The 15,707-nt window shown below is 32.1% G+C and overlaps 1 protein-coding gene across 1 annotated transcript in view; it reads left to right on the forward strand.

Annotated features, from left to right (window-relative positions):
- The first annotated feature begins 408 nt into the window (after positions 1 to 408).
- Positions 409 to 15,707, forward strand: part of pole (polymerase (DNA directed), epsilon) — a 63,381-nt gene continuing 48,082 nt past the window's right edge. Inside the window, 15 exon segments of the mRNA NM_001128523.2 lie at positions 409 to 615; positions 3,527 to 3,662; positions 3,835 to 3,915; positions 4,284 to 4,328; positions 4,420 to 4,512; positions 6,895 to 7,049; positions 9,779 to 9,923; positions 9,999 to 10,079; positions 10,656 to 10,763; positions 12,065 to 12,175; positions 12,251 to 12,336; positions 12,419 to 12,538; positions 12,643 to 12,775; positions 13,092 to 13,205; positions 15,458 to 15,670. Coding sequence (NP_001121995.2) covers positions 554 to 615; positions 3,527 to 3,662; positions 3,835 to 3,915; positions 4,284 to 4,328; positions 4,420 to 4,512; positions 6,895 to 7,049; positions 9,779 to 9,923; positions 9,999 to 10,079; positions 10,656 to 10,763; positions 12,065 to 12,175; positions 12,251 to 12,336; positions 12,419 to 12,538; positions 12,643 to 12,775; positions 13,092 to 13,205; positions 15,458 to 15,670 — 1,683 coding nt within the window. The 5' untranslated portion in view covers positions 409 to 553.

Below are 15,707 nucleotides of genomic sequence, written 5' to 3' on the forward strand. Positions count from 1 at the left end.
CCAGCTTTAAATGGAGGAGAGCGAACTAGACGTCATGATAATAATAAAACACACAAAATTAATTGCACGATTTTTATTCATCACCATATATCACATTTCATCATCTTAAACTTTTATTCATACTCTTAAACGTACAAAAATTCAGAACAAGTAAAAACTAAACGCAATCAAAGCTTACGTAAAAAACGTAGGCGTGAGATTGCATTTTCATTGGGTGAAACAGTAAGGGGCGGACGCAAAGCAGGAAAGTGACTGGATCTCGCGGCAACAACACAAAACGCGCCAAATTTCTATGTCGTCACAGTGTGAACAACGTTAGTAATATTTAGGTACAATAATATCCAATGTGATAACGTCAATCGTTTACTTTTATGAGGACGAATTACGTTTGTATCGTTATCTGTAGGAGCAGCAGCTGCAATATTAGTTCTCTCGCGCTAAAACTGTGTGAAGACAGATGACCGGTCAAGTTGTGTACAGTAAATGTGACAACAACTACCCTGTTCTCTAGTATTCAGTAACTGATTTGAAAGTCTTCAGACTCTAGTGAGAAATGGTTTTACAAAACAGTGGACGATATAAAGCTGACCGAGGTGGAGATCAAGACAACCAGCAGTAAGTACTCATAATGTTGACAGATATTTCAGCTAACGTTAGCAATGCTTGAATTTGATTCAGAGCCAGCAGAAATGTTACATAGGATGCTAATAGCTTTGCTATTTAATATAGATTATGATATAATATTTTGAAAGCTTACAGTCAAGATTTGAGTAGTTGAGAATTCATCACTATTTCAGGATAAAATTGTTTTAAAATGTATATTGTTGCATGCTACAGTATATGGTCACAATATTGATGTTTTTAGTTATTTATTTATTTATTTCAACAGTTTTTAGTGTTGTTTATGTGCTGAAGTGTTTATTATTACTTCTTCTTATTATTGTTATTTCTTAATATTAAACAACTGTATTAGTTACCATGAATTGATAATCAAATACGTCTGTAGCGTTTATTAATTTAGTCAATGTTGGTTTCAGGACTTACAGTGCTCCGCATATATGAGTACACCCACTCACAAATCTCTCTTTTAAATTCATATATTTAATAGGAAGCTATACATTATTACATTTGTACATATACATCAGAATAGTCAGTACTGAAGCCAAATCTGGAGCTTATCTAACTAAATAACTTACGATAATAGTCCAAAAACAAGTACATCCATATTTTTGTTACAGAAAAATATTAAAAACAATTTTAAAAAAAGAGGAAAAATCAAGAGAAGCAAAAAAATTGAAAAAGTTTAGTTAAAATTTTGTAGGTTGTATTTTTTTATTTTTTTTTGCAATATCTTTCTTGACTTTAATTGTATTATCTTTCTATTTCTGAAGATACTTGGCGACTGAAATATAATTCAAATAAATATATCTGTTTAATAAATCTGTGTAAATGGACCAAAATACACTACCTATATTCACTGAGGAATGGACACAAGTAGTCATTTTCAAAATGGGGTGTACTCAATTATGCTGAGCACTATATATATATATATATATATATATATATATATATATATATATATATATATATATATATATATATATATATATTGCAATAAACATGCAATTACAATGAAATACAGAAAAATAAGTATAATACAAACAATGCAAATATGTAAGTTTTTTACAAAAAAAAAAGAATGACAAATTTTAAAGAAGTAATACAATGGTATGGCAAAGAAAAAGAAAGTGAGAAAGAGAAAAAGACAATAAAATAACAAATTAAAATAGAGAGAGAGGGCACATGAAAAAATAATACAAATTAATGCAGAATAATAAATAAAGCACGTTTAAGAAGTTTTAATAGCTTTCTTGTCATGAGACTCCGAAATGGTATTCGAGTACAGATTCAATTCTTGTTTAAAAAATACAAAGTTTGGTTTACATTAAGTATATTTACACTGATGTATATAAAAAAAACTTTCCAATACATAATAATAGGTTAATACAAAAACTTGAATTAAGCACTTGTTTTTTTATTGATAATCCCAAAATATTATGTCTATAGCTTAAAGAAAAATCACCACAAACCTTTTGGACAATTAGAGTACTCGTATCAGACCAGAAAGATTTAACAAAGAGACTTTCCCAAAATAAATTAGCAACAGACTCAGAAGAAGTCTCACAGAAAGAGCAAGAGACGTCAATGTCATTTTTAAATGTCTGTAAAAATTGTTTAACTACATAAAATCTGAATACTTTTAAAATATATTTCTTTAATTTTATTTGTTTAAAAAATATTCTGGGGGAGTGACATAACATACGACCATTTATTATCATCAAAAAGGTTATTCAAATTAGAAATGGAAGAGGAATTTTAAATGACATGAAGACCAAATTTTTTGATTGCATTTTTTTTATTGGAGAAACAAATGGATCCAACAACAGTAGAGTCAGGCCCAGGGGGACATACAGAAATCTGTGAAATATTATTATTATTATTTCTAAAAAAGCATACCAATCTCAGAGGAGATCCCCTTACAAACAATATTAAATTATTTTCTAGAGCTTTAATATTTAATTTAGATTTTGATTCTCATATGTTAAAAGTTTACAGTCAAGATTTGGGTAGTTGAGAATTTATCAGGATTTAGGATAAGACATTTTATTAAATTGTATATTGTGGCATGTTACAATATATGGTAACAATATTGGCATGTTTTTAGTAACAGTTTATTTATTTATTTATTTATTGTTTGTCTCAGTTTTTAGTGTTGTTTATGTACTGTAGTTTTTATTATTACTTTTAAATAGCTTTTACATGGTAACCGTAATATTCCATTTCTTATCATTAGATGACTATATTAATTACCATGAATTAATAATGAAATGAGTCTCTGTAGCATTTATTCATTTATCCAATGTAGGTTTCTGGGAAGATTATGCACGATTAAAATCCAGACTTTATTTGTTAATTAATTAACATTAACAAACATTAATAAATGCTGTTGCTTGCTTTTAGTGCTAGCTACTGTAAAATAGCAAATGTTCATTATTGTAAGATGTTGGCACTTTTATTTATAAATTGTTTGTATAAATTATGTCTTAAAAAGTAGTGTAAGATGATTATGCAAGAGTTAGAAAATTGAGGTAAAGTTGTTTCATATCCGCACGTTCATTCATCAACAACTTGTGACATGTTTCCTATATTGTTTACATTGTACTTTGAATATTCGGTCTGAAATCACATGGAAGTATGACTTGAAAACATTTAATTAACTGTGAACAATGTTGTACTTTGATAGTCATTGGCTGCTAATATGATTACACTATTTAAAATTTATTAAAAAAAAAAATACTTTTTTGGAAATTATATTAAATGATAAAATTATGAAGTTAAATATCGGAGAAAGTCTGAATGTGTGAATAGTAACCCAACTTCTCCTCAGTGTAAAATGTTTCTCCTGAAATAGGACTTTGTGCTTTTTACAGTTCAAGTGTTCAACTGATTATTGATATTTTTTTAGGGATGATGCGTCAGCTTTGTCTGCTGTCAAGCGCCTGGAGCGCAGTCAGTTCACTGACAGTATGGACGAGCGTTTCGGCTTTGAACGGATGAAGGAGCCTGGGGAGAAAACAGGATGGCTTATCAACATGCACCCGGTAAAAATAAACATGAAGACACTTAAACATATTCATTTCCTGGCCAATAAGCTTTCCTCGCATATTCTACTGATAATCTTGCTAAATATGACGAAGGATTTGAACGTCACACAAAAGGATACTCTGATGTTTGATGATGATGATGATGTTTGTGTGTATGTGTTTTTTAAAGACTGAGATTCTGGATGATGACAAACGAATGATCAGTGCTGTGGACTATTACTTCATACAGGAAGATGGAAACAGATTCAAGGTGTGATATTACCTCAATTTTTCTTTCAATTGTAATACTAAAGGATTCTCCAGTTGAATAAAAATACACTACTAATCAAAAGTTTAATACCTGTATGATACAGTAATGTTGCCAAAGACAGTAAGATTTGAAATACAATGATTTTCTACTTAATGTATTTTGCTAATGTGATGAAAAATGTATATTTTAGCATCATTACTTCCGCATTCAGTCTAGTATGCTGATTTAATGCAAATGATGCATTTCTAGTCAGTTTAAGTGTTTAAAACTTGACCCAAAAGTTTGACCAATATTGTGTTTAATCTTGAATCACATAAGCAGAGCAGGTCAAAGACTATATATACTGTTCTTTATGTTTTTCATTATAGGTTGCTCTTCCCTACAAGCCATATTTCTATATTGCCACTAAAAAGGTGAGTTAGATTTAGTTTTTGCTATGGATAAAAACGCATTGTGTTGGATGGATTGGATGAATCACTGTGTGTCTTTTTGTGCCTACTAAAGAACACTGAAAGAGAAGTGATCTCCTTCCTGTCAAAGAAGTTCCAAGGGAAAGTAGCGAAGCTTGAATCTGTGCCAAAGGAAGATTTAGATCTGGTAAGTAATATTACTCGTTTTTTGACATTATTTATCAGAATTGAGTGCAAACACAATGTTTTTTTGTGTGGTATTTTTTGCTCACAAAATAATTTTTTTTCTTAGGCCATATCAGACCTTAAATTGCTGTCAGTTGTTACCTGTTTTTTATGGCATTAAACAATGCTGTTATTGTGTTTATGTTGTTTGTCTAATTTAAAAGCCAAATTTTATTTTATTTTATTTTTTCATTTTTACAGTTAAAATAGTTAACAATGCACATATTGCACATAAATCATCTAGATGTTTTTGTGTGTGTGTATTTATAATATTAGAGCTGCACAATTAATCAATAAAAGATCGCGATCTCGATTCGACCCCTTAGACGATCTTAATCCAGCATTTCTACGATTCTGTCAATCATATTTTCAAGTTCAGGAGAGAAGAAAAGGCGGCTGCACGAGTCTTTTCATTGTTTCACACACATTGCTCAGTGACACTGACACCTCCAAATGATGTTGAATGAGTCACATACTGTATTTATAAGGTATAATTCACCTAAAAATGTCATTTTAGTCTAAACATGATGTTTTCGCGATTGGGAAATCACACGTGACATGAGCTGCTGACCGTGAGCTGTTATCACATCTACTTAATGATAGACGCGCGCGCGTCTACTTTAGTAAACAGAACCTGCATATGTTGCGAGTAACAGGTAATACAGTTGTAAATATTCTGTTTGTGGCACAGAGTGATGGTTTGGGAGCCGCGTGCGTATGAACAAGCACTTAGCAGTCAAAATGAAACCGAAAGTGTGCACTTCATTTAAATGATCATATCGCATTTTAGAGTTATGATTGTGACAAGCATTTGATATGTTTTTCTTTCATAGCGAACACACAGTTGTGCATGAAAATAAATGTTTACAATGTCAGTATAACTACTCTAGCCTATATATTGTTGAATATAATCTGATAATGGCAAATGTCTGATTTTACCAGTGAATAAAATTGTCTAATATGACAGATTGCAAGCATATATCTCAAACATAATGATTCAACATCAGAATTATTATAAGTAGAATAAATTATTTATAGAAACCAGTAGACCTACACATAATATTATTATCGATGTTGTGCCATATGCTTGTTTTTACCATACCTTTATTTTACATCTACAGAATCGTGAGAAAATCGTGATCTTTATTTTAAGCAAAAAAATCGTGATTCTCATTTTAGCCAGAATCGTGCAGCTCTATATAATAATAATGTATATATAGTTTTTTATGATTTTGTTTACTTTATTTCCCACTTATTTAAATGTCCTTTCATGCTCTTTTTTTGCTGATATGAATGTATCTACACTCCTGTAAACCAGAAAAAAATCCTTCTGAGTTTGCGCACACTTTGCAAATAAAACTCATTCTGATTTATAAACCAATTGTTAGGGCTGCACAATATTGGAAAAATTGTATATTGCTATATATTTTATTTTCTCTGCAATATATATTGCGATATAATTTCACCAGATGACTTAAAGTCATTACTTGGGATTATTTTTTAGGGGAGTGAAATATAAATATATTTTTATGTAACTTTATTATATACAAACTACAGTCATAAACAATTGAGCAAATATAAAAGTGAAATAAACTTTATGCAACAGTATTCAGGTACAGAAATTGAATAATCAAAGGTAAAATAGCATTGCATAGTCTTCACCATAAAAATAATCTTTATTAATTATTTCTTTATGCGCTGCTGAAATGTTTTTAATTCTCTTCAAATGCACACACAGCCACAAGCCTTCAAAACACATGCAGATGATAAACTTTCACTCTATTACTGTTCTATTCTGCAACGAATCTCATATGTTTGAACCTGTGGTTTCTGGTCATCTATAGTCCTAACTCAACATTGCATATCCTGTGATGTGACAATTGCAGATATACACATTGTGATATCGATGCTCAAATGATATATTGTGCAGCGCTACCTATTGTTGTTATGTTATTTGAATATATACCATTATATGTTAACTAACTGCATCAGAACAGCAGAGTCACTCGCTACTTTCAAAAAACGACTAAAAACCCAACTATTTAGTCTCTACTACACTTCCTAATCTGCAATTGCCTCTCTGAATATCACACTAACTGTACCAAAAAAAAAAAAAAAAAAAAAACTAATACTACTAATACTTCCCTTCTTAGACTTTACAGACCTGAAACTTGCCTATAGCACTTATTCATTGTTGCTCTTGGTTGTGTAAATTGCTTCCTTGTCCTCATTTGTAAGTCGCTTTGGATAAAAGCGTCTGCTAAATGGCTAAATGTAAATGTTAATCAATCTCATATTTGTACTGGATCATTTCACTTATTTAATTGTTCTGTGTCCTTCAAAGCCTAACCACCTGGTCGGACTAAAGAGGAACTACATCAAACTCTCTTTTAACACTGTGGATGATCTTATTAAAGTAAAAAGAGAGATCTCACCTGCTGTCCGCAAGAACAGGGAGAGAGAGAAGTCTAATGATGCCTATACAAGCATGCTGTCCAGGTATTCACACTTTGGCATTGCCAAGAAAGCACACTGTAGATGCAAATGTCCTGCTTTTTAAAGGCACAACATGTAAGATTTTTTTCATTGAAGGATCAAAAACCACTAGAAGAGGGTTATATATTTGATGACTTGCAGTATGTACCTGCATTTTGCCAAATCTCTCACATAATGTTTAATTTTTTAGAAATAAGCAATTTTATCCAATGGTACAGACCATGTCCTGTGTCTTCATGCTAATGACACACCCTCACTGTATGGTTTTATTTTATAGAAGACAGGGAAACACCAAAGATGCTTTAATATGTTGTGTTTAATTAGACCACACAGCGCAGCATTATAACAGAAGCCTAAAATGTATGTACTCTGATCAAACAGCGCTGCATCTTCTCTGTGAACACTTTAGTTAATTCATAAACATGATTGCTGCAGGAGTCCTGTGGGATAAAATGAAAACCACAATTATTATGATTTTTTTATACACAAAGGATTTTTTTATTACAGTGCTTGAAAAAAATCAGAAAGGCATTAAAGGGATTAATACTTTTTAAATTTGACAAAAGACATAGGTGACAATTTGTTTAGATTCACAATCTTTACATCCACATTAATAATAATAATAATAATAATAATAACAGTACAAAATTATGTAATTAAATAAAATAAATGATAAAGAGAAATGAGTAGGAGAGTAGAAATTCTCAAAATATGAAACCAAAATCCTCTATTGACGCATATTAGTGGTGTAATGGATCACAAATCGTACGGTTTGTATCAAATTATGTTTTTTTTTTGTGTCACTGACTGGACCATTTTTCAGATCAGCCATTTATTACAAAAACAGTACTGCAAGAAACTTTTGGTTTCATGAAATAAAATGAAGAAATAATCAGCTGAATAAAAATAAATAGTAAAATATTCAGTTTTGTGAAAAAATCACTGTTACTGTACTGTTTCTGATAACACAATGCATGAATCTAACATAATTTGTACAAGCTGTATTAATTTTTAATCAAATTTTTCAATGAATGAGTCAGTTATTCACTCATAAAACTTAGTTTCTTTGCTAGATGTGTCATTTTTGAAGAATTAATCAGTGGCTTATTTTTTGATGGCTTTTTGTTGCCATGTTTTGGTTAAATAATGTAAGTGCTGCCCACAACTTTCATTTTTGAACACATGATTTAATCTTTACCATAAACATAAGTGGTTATATCTAAACTATAAACAGTTATCCCACTACTTTTTTGTTATTTGACTGTTTGTAGCTTCATAACTAACTCAAAAGACTAAAACCTCAATCTCTTTCTTGATTTTTGCATTTTTCAAACACAGATTTAAATGCAGTGATTTGAAGGATTAACAAACATATGCAAATCACCATCATTTATAATTTATTTTGTGTGGGTGTTGAGATCCCGATCTTTTAATCATTATTTGTGCAGCTTACTCTTAATGCGTTAATGCAGGCTAAACAAGTAGTGACAGAGAACACCTTTAATAACCTAAGAAACCCAGCAAATCCTGAATAACCTACCACGGTGTCCTCTGTCATCATTTTATTTCACAGGAAAGCCTAAATGCTTACATACATGTGATTTAAATAACGCGAGAGGTGATCTGTTGATCAAAATCGTACAAAGTTGTCTCCTGACAAATAATTTTCAGGGAAAAATTCTGTCTTTGTTTACTCTCCCTCCGCTTATTAGTTAAACACAAAATAATATTTATTTTTGCAGCTATGGATATTATTTTTCATTTGATTTCAATAAAAAAGGAAACTCATATCATATGAGTATGAAAATTTTATTTTTGGGTGAATCCTGTTATAGCAATAGCTGTAATAAATATAGGCTACTTAAAAACTAAAATGAACAAAAAAAAATGCAAAACCATATGATACAAATATTTAAACTAAACAAAACAATTAAGAAACAAAATCAAATCAAACCTTGAAGTCTACAACACCCATGATTTCACAATCATAACGTCATCAAACTACGTCTGTTGCTGCATCCTAGTTTGCGTACTTATACTATGCCCTGGAAGTATGTACTTTTTTTGTGAAGGAAGAAGTCTTTCATGCAGAAAAATCTCCTCAGGTCTTTGAATAATCATGCATTCAGACGTTATTGTCCAAACACGTCTTTATAAAAGTTCAGTATTGTTGTTGCAGATGAAATATATCACAGAACACGGCATTTAAATATTTTCCAGTGGGCTAGATATTAATTAAGAGACATACAAACATCTTTTCCAAAGCCTCTCTACTTGACGGTTGGTCTTATGTGTCCATAATTTTCACCCGTGTTTGTAGTTCTAATTGAATTCACGTCCAACGCGCAATGTACTTTGGGCAATATTGATGGTTAGAGTATGGACGGTTCTGCACTTAAAATTTTTTACCGGAAATAGTTAACCATCCGGACACCTTTGGCATACTCTTTTCAACATACTATGATTTGGGACATACTAATTCTATTTTCAAATACTATTTAGGACGGATTGTCTGCAAATTGGCATGCAGCATTTGTTTGTTGTGAATATACGCCCTCTAGTGGTGAAAATTACATACTGTGCCTTTAAAACCTTTATGTTGAAACAATGCAAAAGAAAAAAAGGATCTAAACCATTAAAATAATGGTAAAATAATAATTAAAAACTCTTCTTGCTGTTGACACTGTTCATTTTTGCTGCAAATAAAATGAAGCATCATTTCTGTGTTCCAGCGCTTTGGTTGGTGGGAGTGTAGTGACGGAGGATGAGGGTGGATCGTCAAAAAAGATGACCGAGCAGCTAGACAACATCCTAGACATGCGGGAATATGATGTGCCCTATCATGTCCGCGTTTCTATTGACTTGAAGATTCACGTGGTAGGGAGACTGCATGAATGATATTGTGTTTAATATTGATTTGAGACCTCGATTGACTGCTTTGATTTCTGACAGGCTCACTGGTATAATGTGCGGTATAGAGGAAGTGCTTATCCTCCTGAGATTGTGCGCAGGGACGACCTTGTGGAAAGACCTGTAAGAATCCTTTCAAGAAGCTCTTGCATGTTTTACTTGCTTGTGATTTTGTTTAGACAGTCTCTGCTGTTTAAAGGGATAATTCACCTCTTCCAAAATTGTATTTCCTCATCAGTTACTCAAAGTGGTTCAAAACTTTTATTAACTTCTTTCTTTTGTTGATCACAAATCATGGTAGTCTGAAGAACTGAAGTCAGTGGCTGTTTTTTCCCCAGCATTTTTTGTGTGATCAAATTTTTACTAACAGATGGAAATAATGTCACATCCATTGTTATAAACGAGAATAGCAACCAACTTCAATTTCTTTTATTTCCCACCCACCCCTGGCGAAAAATGGTAAAAATTAAGTAAACAAATAAAAAAAATGAATTTAAGCTTAAAACAATTCACCCAACAGAAGACAGAACAAAGAAACTCAAAAAGGTCGGGAACTAGGATATGGAAATTATGGCAGGATTTTCAATTTTGGAGGAACTATCCCTTGAAGATTGTGTGTCGATAATATTATTCCACTTTTTTAAGTGTGGGTCCTGCTTTTGTCATTAAATCAGTGCTGTATTTTTGTGTCTCTCTAAGGATCCTGTTGTGTTGGCTTTTGATATTGAGACCACTAAACTTCCTCTGAAGTTTCCTGATGCTGAAACAGACCAGATCATGATGATATCATACATGATAGATGGACAGGTAACACCATTTGACAAAAGACTAGTCAGAGTTTATAAAGATTTTATTGGCAGTTTTATTCATGTCATATTTAACCATTTTACGCATATGACCACACTTGAGTGATCAGTCCAGGCTGGTACTTGAAGCATATGATCACACTGGTGTGATTTTGACGTTCAGAATGCACGTCATCAACTGCTCATTTATTTATAAAGCACATTTTTTTTAAAACAGCCACAAGAATAACCAAAGGTCTGTACATGAGACAGAGTAATATTTAATTAAAATTTGGAGAAACTTATGAAAACAGAAATAGGACAAAAGAAACAACAGATATATAATCAGAAACAATGCAATCAACAGTTCAATCTAATACTTAAATCTGACATCATAATTATCATCATTTATCAGTGTTTTAAAACAAATAACATTTATTTTAGGTTTCAGACATTCAATTACACATGACTACTAGCAAAACACAACATTTATGCTTTGTTAAATACATGCTGTTGTCAATGGGGATGGCATTAATAATTATCAGTATAAAGCAGTTGACAGTTGAAAGTATCGCACGCCAGGCACGCACATTAGCATACTATTTAAAATTAAAGTATTCAGATGGCGCTCTGGCGTGGCAGAAATATGAACAGTGTCCTGAGTCATGGCTGGGTGCTGCGGACAGCCGGACAGGTGTGTGTAACCTGATAGAAACCCATGTTTAGAATTTTAAAATGCATGGCACTGCGTGGCGCTCAGCGGCGCATTGCCGAGCGACACTTTTGACGAGTGACCCCCTTAACTGGACGATGTGCTTTTATTCACGTAAAATACAGCACACATTTTTTATGTTGTTAGAACATTTGCGCTATTTCTCTTCCAGTTAAACAGCCACATACTTTCATGTATTTTGGAAGAAAATTATGAATAAACATGCTGTAAATCCAGCAGACTAAACATGGCGGTGCCCATCACCAGTCAAATCAAGTAATAGGATAGTTTTCAACCTGTTTAAAAGACGAAATACAGGTTCTTACATATATTGACAATCGGAATATCAGATATTTCACAATATAATCAGGATGTTTGTGAATGTTTACAGAAACTGGAAAAAAATAAGCAAAATATGATGTATACATAAGTCATTGGGACTGTTGCATGTAGTGATAAACTAGACGTGTTGCCATGTGAAATTTAAAACAATGCGTTCAAAATAACGGTCACAATAAAAAACAACTCGCGCAGGAGGGTCAGCTGGAGTATTTGCATGAAGGAATTAATGTTTAATACATGACACTGACATTTATGTCCTACTTTTTTAGGGTTTCCTTATCACAAACAGAGAAATTGTGTCTGAGGACATTGAAGACTTTGAGTTCACCCCAAAACCTGAATATGAGGGCCCCTTCACTATATTTAATGAGCCTGATGAGGTAAGATTAAACAGTAAATATGTGAACAACTGGTAAAATGTTTTCACTTTAAAAAAACATTCTGCTTGCTTTCAGGCCTCTCTCATTCAGAGATGGTTTGAGCACGTCCATGAGACCAAGCCAAATATTTTTGTCACCTACAACGGGGATTTCTTTGACTGGTAGGGTAGGATTTTAAATAAACTACATGCATAAAAACTGTGACTTATGTTTTATGATGGATTTGTGCCTGTGTGTCCTTAGGCCATTTGTAGAAGCCAGAGCTGCCCAGTTAGGTCTGAGTATGCATCGGGAGATCGGATTCCAGAAGGACAATCAGGGAGAATATAAAGCCAGCCAGGCTATTCACATGGACTGCCTCAGGTGGCTGACATGTTTTTTTTTATAGCTGGTTTTGGTTCGGTTTGGTTTGTATGGCATTATAGTTGTAGTCCATATATATCACAATATCCTCTTGCTTTGTTCAGGTGGGTAAAGAGAGACAGTTACCTGCCTGTAGGAAGTCATAACCTCAAGGCTGCAGCAAAAGCTAAATTAGGCTATGACCCTGTAGAGCTGGACCCAGAGGAGATGTGCCGCATGGCCACTGAAGAACCACAGGTCTAATTTTCATCTTTCATTCTTGGCGATCACTTGTGCTGATGAGTGTTTGCTTAAATATTTAGTCAGATGCTTGATTTATGAACATGTCCTCACAGACAAAAGGTCTCACTCATGAAACATATGCACAAATGTTTGTGTGAAATGTGTACAGACGTTTTTTAGTATTTAACTTTAATACTAAAATGTATTCTGACTGTACAAAGAAATTCAAGAACTTATATGCCATATGTGTGCAATAATCATGTACACCTATTCCTAATTTCTTAACTCTGTATGACAGTGCTTACTTTTGTTTATTGTGTTTGTGTTTTAGACCCTGGCCACCTATTCAGTGTCTGACGCTGTGGCTACATACTACCTCTACATGAAATATGTTCATCCCTTCATTTTTGCCCTCTGCACTATTATCCCTATGGAACCTGATGAGGTCTGTGTCTTCATTTGTATTTTTGCTGCTCAATGAATCAAATCTGTAATATAATATCTAGTCGTTATCTTGTGTTTGTGGACACATCAAGGTCATTATAGTTTTGCATTTTTAAAACATTTTTTATTTCTATACTGTTTTAAATTTTCTGTACAATTCAGTTTAGTTTTATTTTGTTTTTAGGTAGTTTTATTAGTTTAGTTGTTATTTGTAAGCAAAATTTCTATAAAAAAAAAAATCACATTTAGTTTTAATAATTCTAGTTTAGCCAATCAGAGCAAATTTTAGTGTTTGCACAGTTATTAACAGAAATTAAATCCAACACCAAACTAATGCAAAGAATAAAACTTAAAAATAATGAAGAATTCAGACAATATTTTCCGTATTGAAGATTATTCTGTATTTGCAGTTAAACACATCTATTTTACATTTTTTAGCAAATGAAGAACAGTTCAACACATTTTGATTATATAGAATTGATGTTTATATATATATATATATATATATATATATATATATGTGTGTGTGTGTGTGTGTGTGTGTGTGTGTGTGTGTGTGTGTGTGTGTGTGTGTGTATATATGTGTGTGTGTGTGTGTGTGTGTGTGTGTGTGTGTGTGTGTGTGTGTGTGTGTGTATATATATGTGTGTGTGTGTGTGTGTGTGTGTGTGTGTGTGTGTATATACAGGTGTATCTCTAAACAGCTGCAGTTTAGATTTTTTGTCACAGAATATGTGCTTATTAATTTTGATTAATAAGATAAAATGATTATTTCTTTTTGCTGATTATTTATTATTTCATTTAGTTTTTTAGTAGCTGTTGTTTGTTTCGTTTAGTTGGATTTTTTCATTTATTTATTCTTTTTATTCTATTTTTTAGTGCTGGGCAAAAAATAAAAGTTTGTTTTGACTTATGTGAAATATATGTCTGTGTAGCAAATATAATTATTGTGTATTCTATATATAAGTACAGATGCATACATATATTTCAGAAATACACACAGTTAAAGTCAGAATTATTCGCCCCCTTTGAATTTTTTATATTTCCCAAATTATGTTTATCAGAGCAAGGAAATTTTTACAGTATGTCTGATAATATTTTTTTCTTCTGGAGAAAGTCTTATCTGTTTTATTCTGGCTAGAATCAAAGCAGTTTTTAATAAAAAAAACATTTTAAGGTCTAATTATTAGCCCCTTTATTATTAGGTCTAATTATTAGCCCCTTTAAGCTATATATTTTTTCTATAGTCTACAAAACAAACCATCCTTATACAATAACTTGCCTAATTACCCTAACCTGCCTAGTTAACCAGATTAGCCTAGTTAAGCCTTTAAATGTCACTTTAAGCTGTATAGAAGTGTCTTGAAAAATATCTAGTCAAATATTATTTACTGTCATCATGGCAAAGATACAATAAATCAGTTATTAGAAATTAGTTATTAAAACTATTATGTTTAGAAATGTGTTAAAAAAAATCTCTCTGTTAAACAGAAATTGGGGAAAACAATTAACGGGGGCAAATAATTCAGGGAGTTTAATAGTTCTTACTTTAATGTAACGTGTGTGTGTGTGTGTGTGTGTGTGTGTGTGTGTGTGTGTGTGTGTGTGTGTGTGTGTGTGTGTGTGTATCTATCTATCTATCTATCTATCTATCTATCTATCTATCTATCTATCTATCTATCTATCTATCTATCTATCTCTCTATCTATCTATCTATCTATCTATCTATCTATCTATCTATCTATCTATCTATCTATCTCTCTATCTATCTCTCTATCTATCTCTCTATCTATCTCTCTATCTATCTATCTATCTCTCTATCTATCTATCTCTCTATCTATCTATCTCTCTATCTCTCTATCTCTCTATCTATCTATCTATCTATCTATCTATCTATCTATCTATCTATCTATCTATCTATCTATATATATATATATATATATATATATATATATATATATATATATATATTATAATACAAATTATGTATAAATTTCAGTGTAGCATTCTAAGTAAAATGCTTTATTATAATTTAGTTTTTATGTATTTGTGTGTATCACATACATAAAAAAAATTATATAATACACACACATAAATTATGTCAAAGCACATTTTTATTTTGGATGCGATTTAATCTTTGCCCAGCACTCATTTTTATTTTGATTTAGTTAGCAAAATGTTTTTTGACCACTAGTTTTAGTGTTGGTTTAGTTTTTACTCACTAAAATAACCTTTGAACAAATGTGACAACAGGTTTTGCGGAAAGGCTCCGGTACCTTGTGCGAAGCCTTGTTGATGGTTCAGGCCTACCATGTCAACATCGTCTTCCCAAACAAGCAGGAGCAGGTCTTTAACAAACTCACAGATGATGGGCATGTATTGGACTCTGAGACATATGTGGGCGGCCACGTCGAGGCTCTGGAGTCTGGTGTGTTTCGCAGTGACATCCCCTGCCGCTTTAAAATGGTAAACAGGAGTCCATCTTTAACCAAAGCACTGTTTC

The sequence above is a fragment of the Danio rerio genome, chromosome 5, assembly GCF_052040795.2.
Source record: "Danio rerio strain M-AB ecotype USA chromosome 5, GRCz13ab, whole genome shotgun sequence".
In the NCBI taxonomy this organism is placed as follows: Eukaryota; Metazoa; Chordata; class Actinopteri; order Cypriniformes; family Danionidae; genus Danio; species Danio rerio.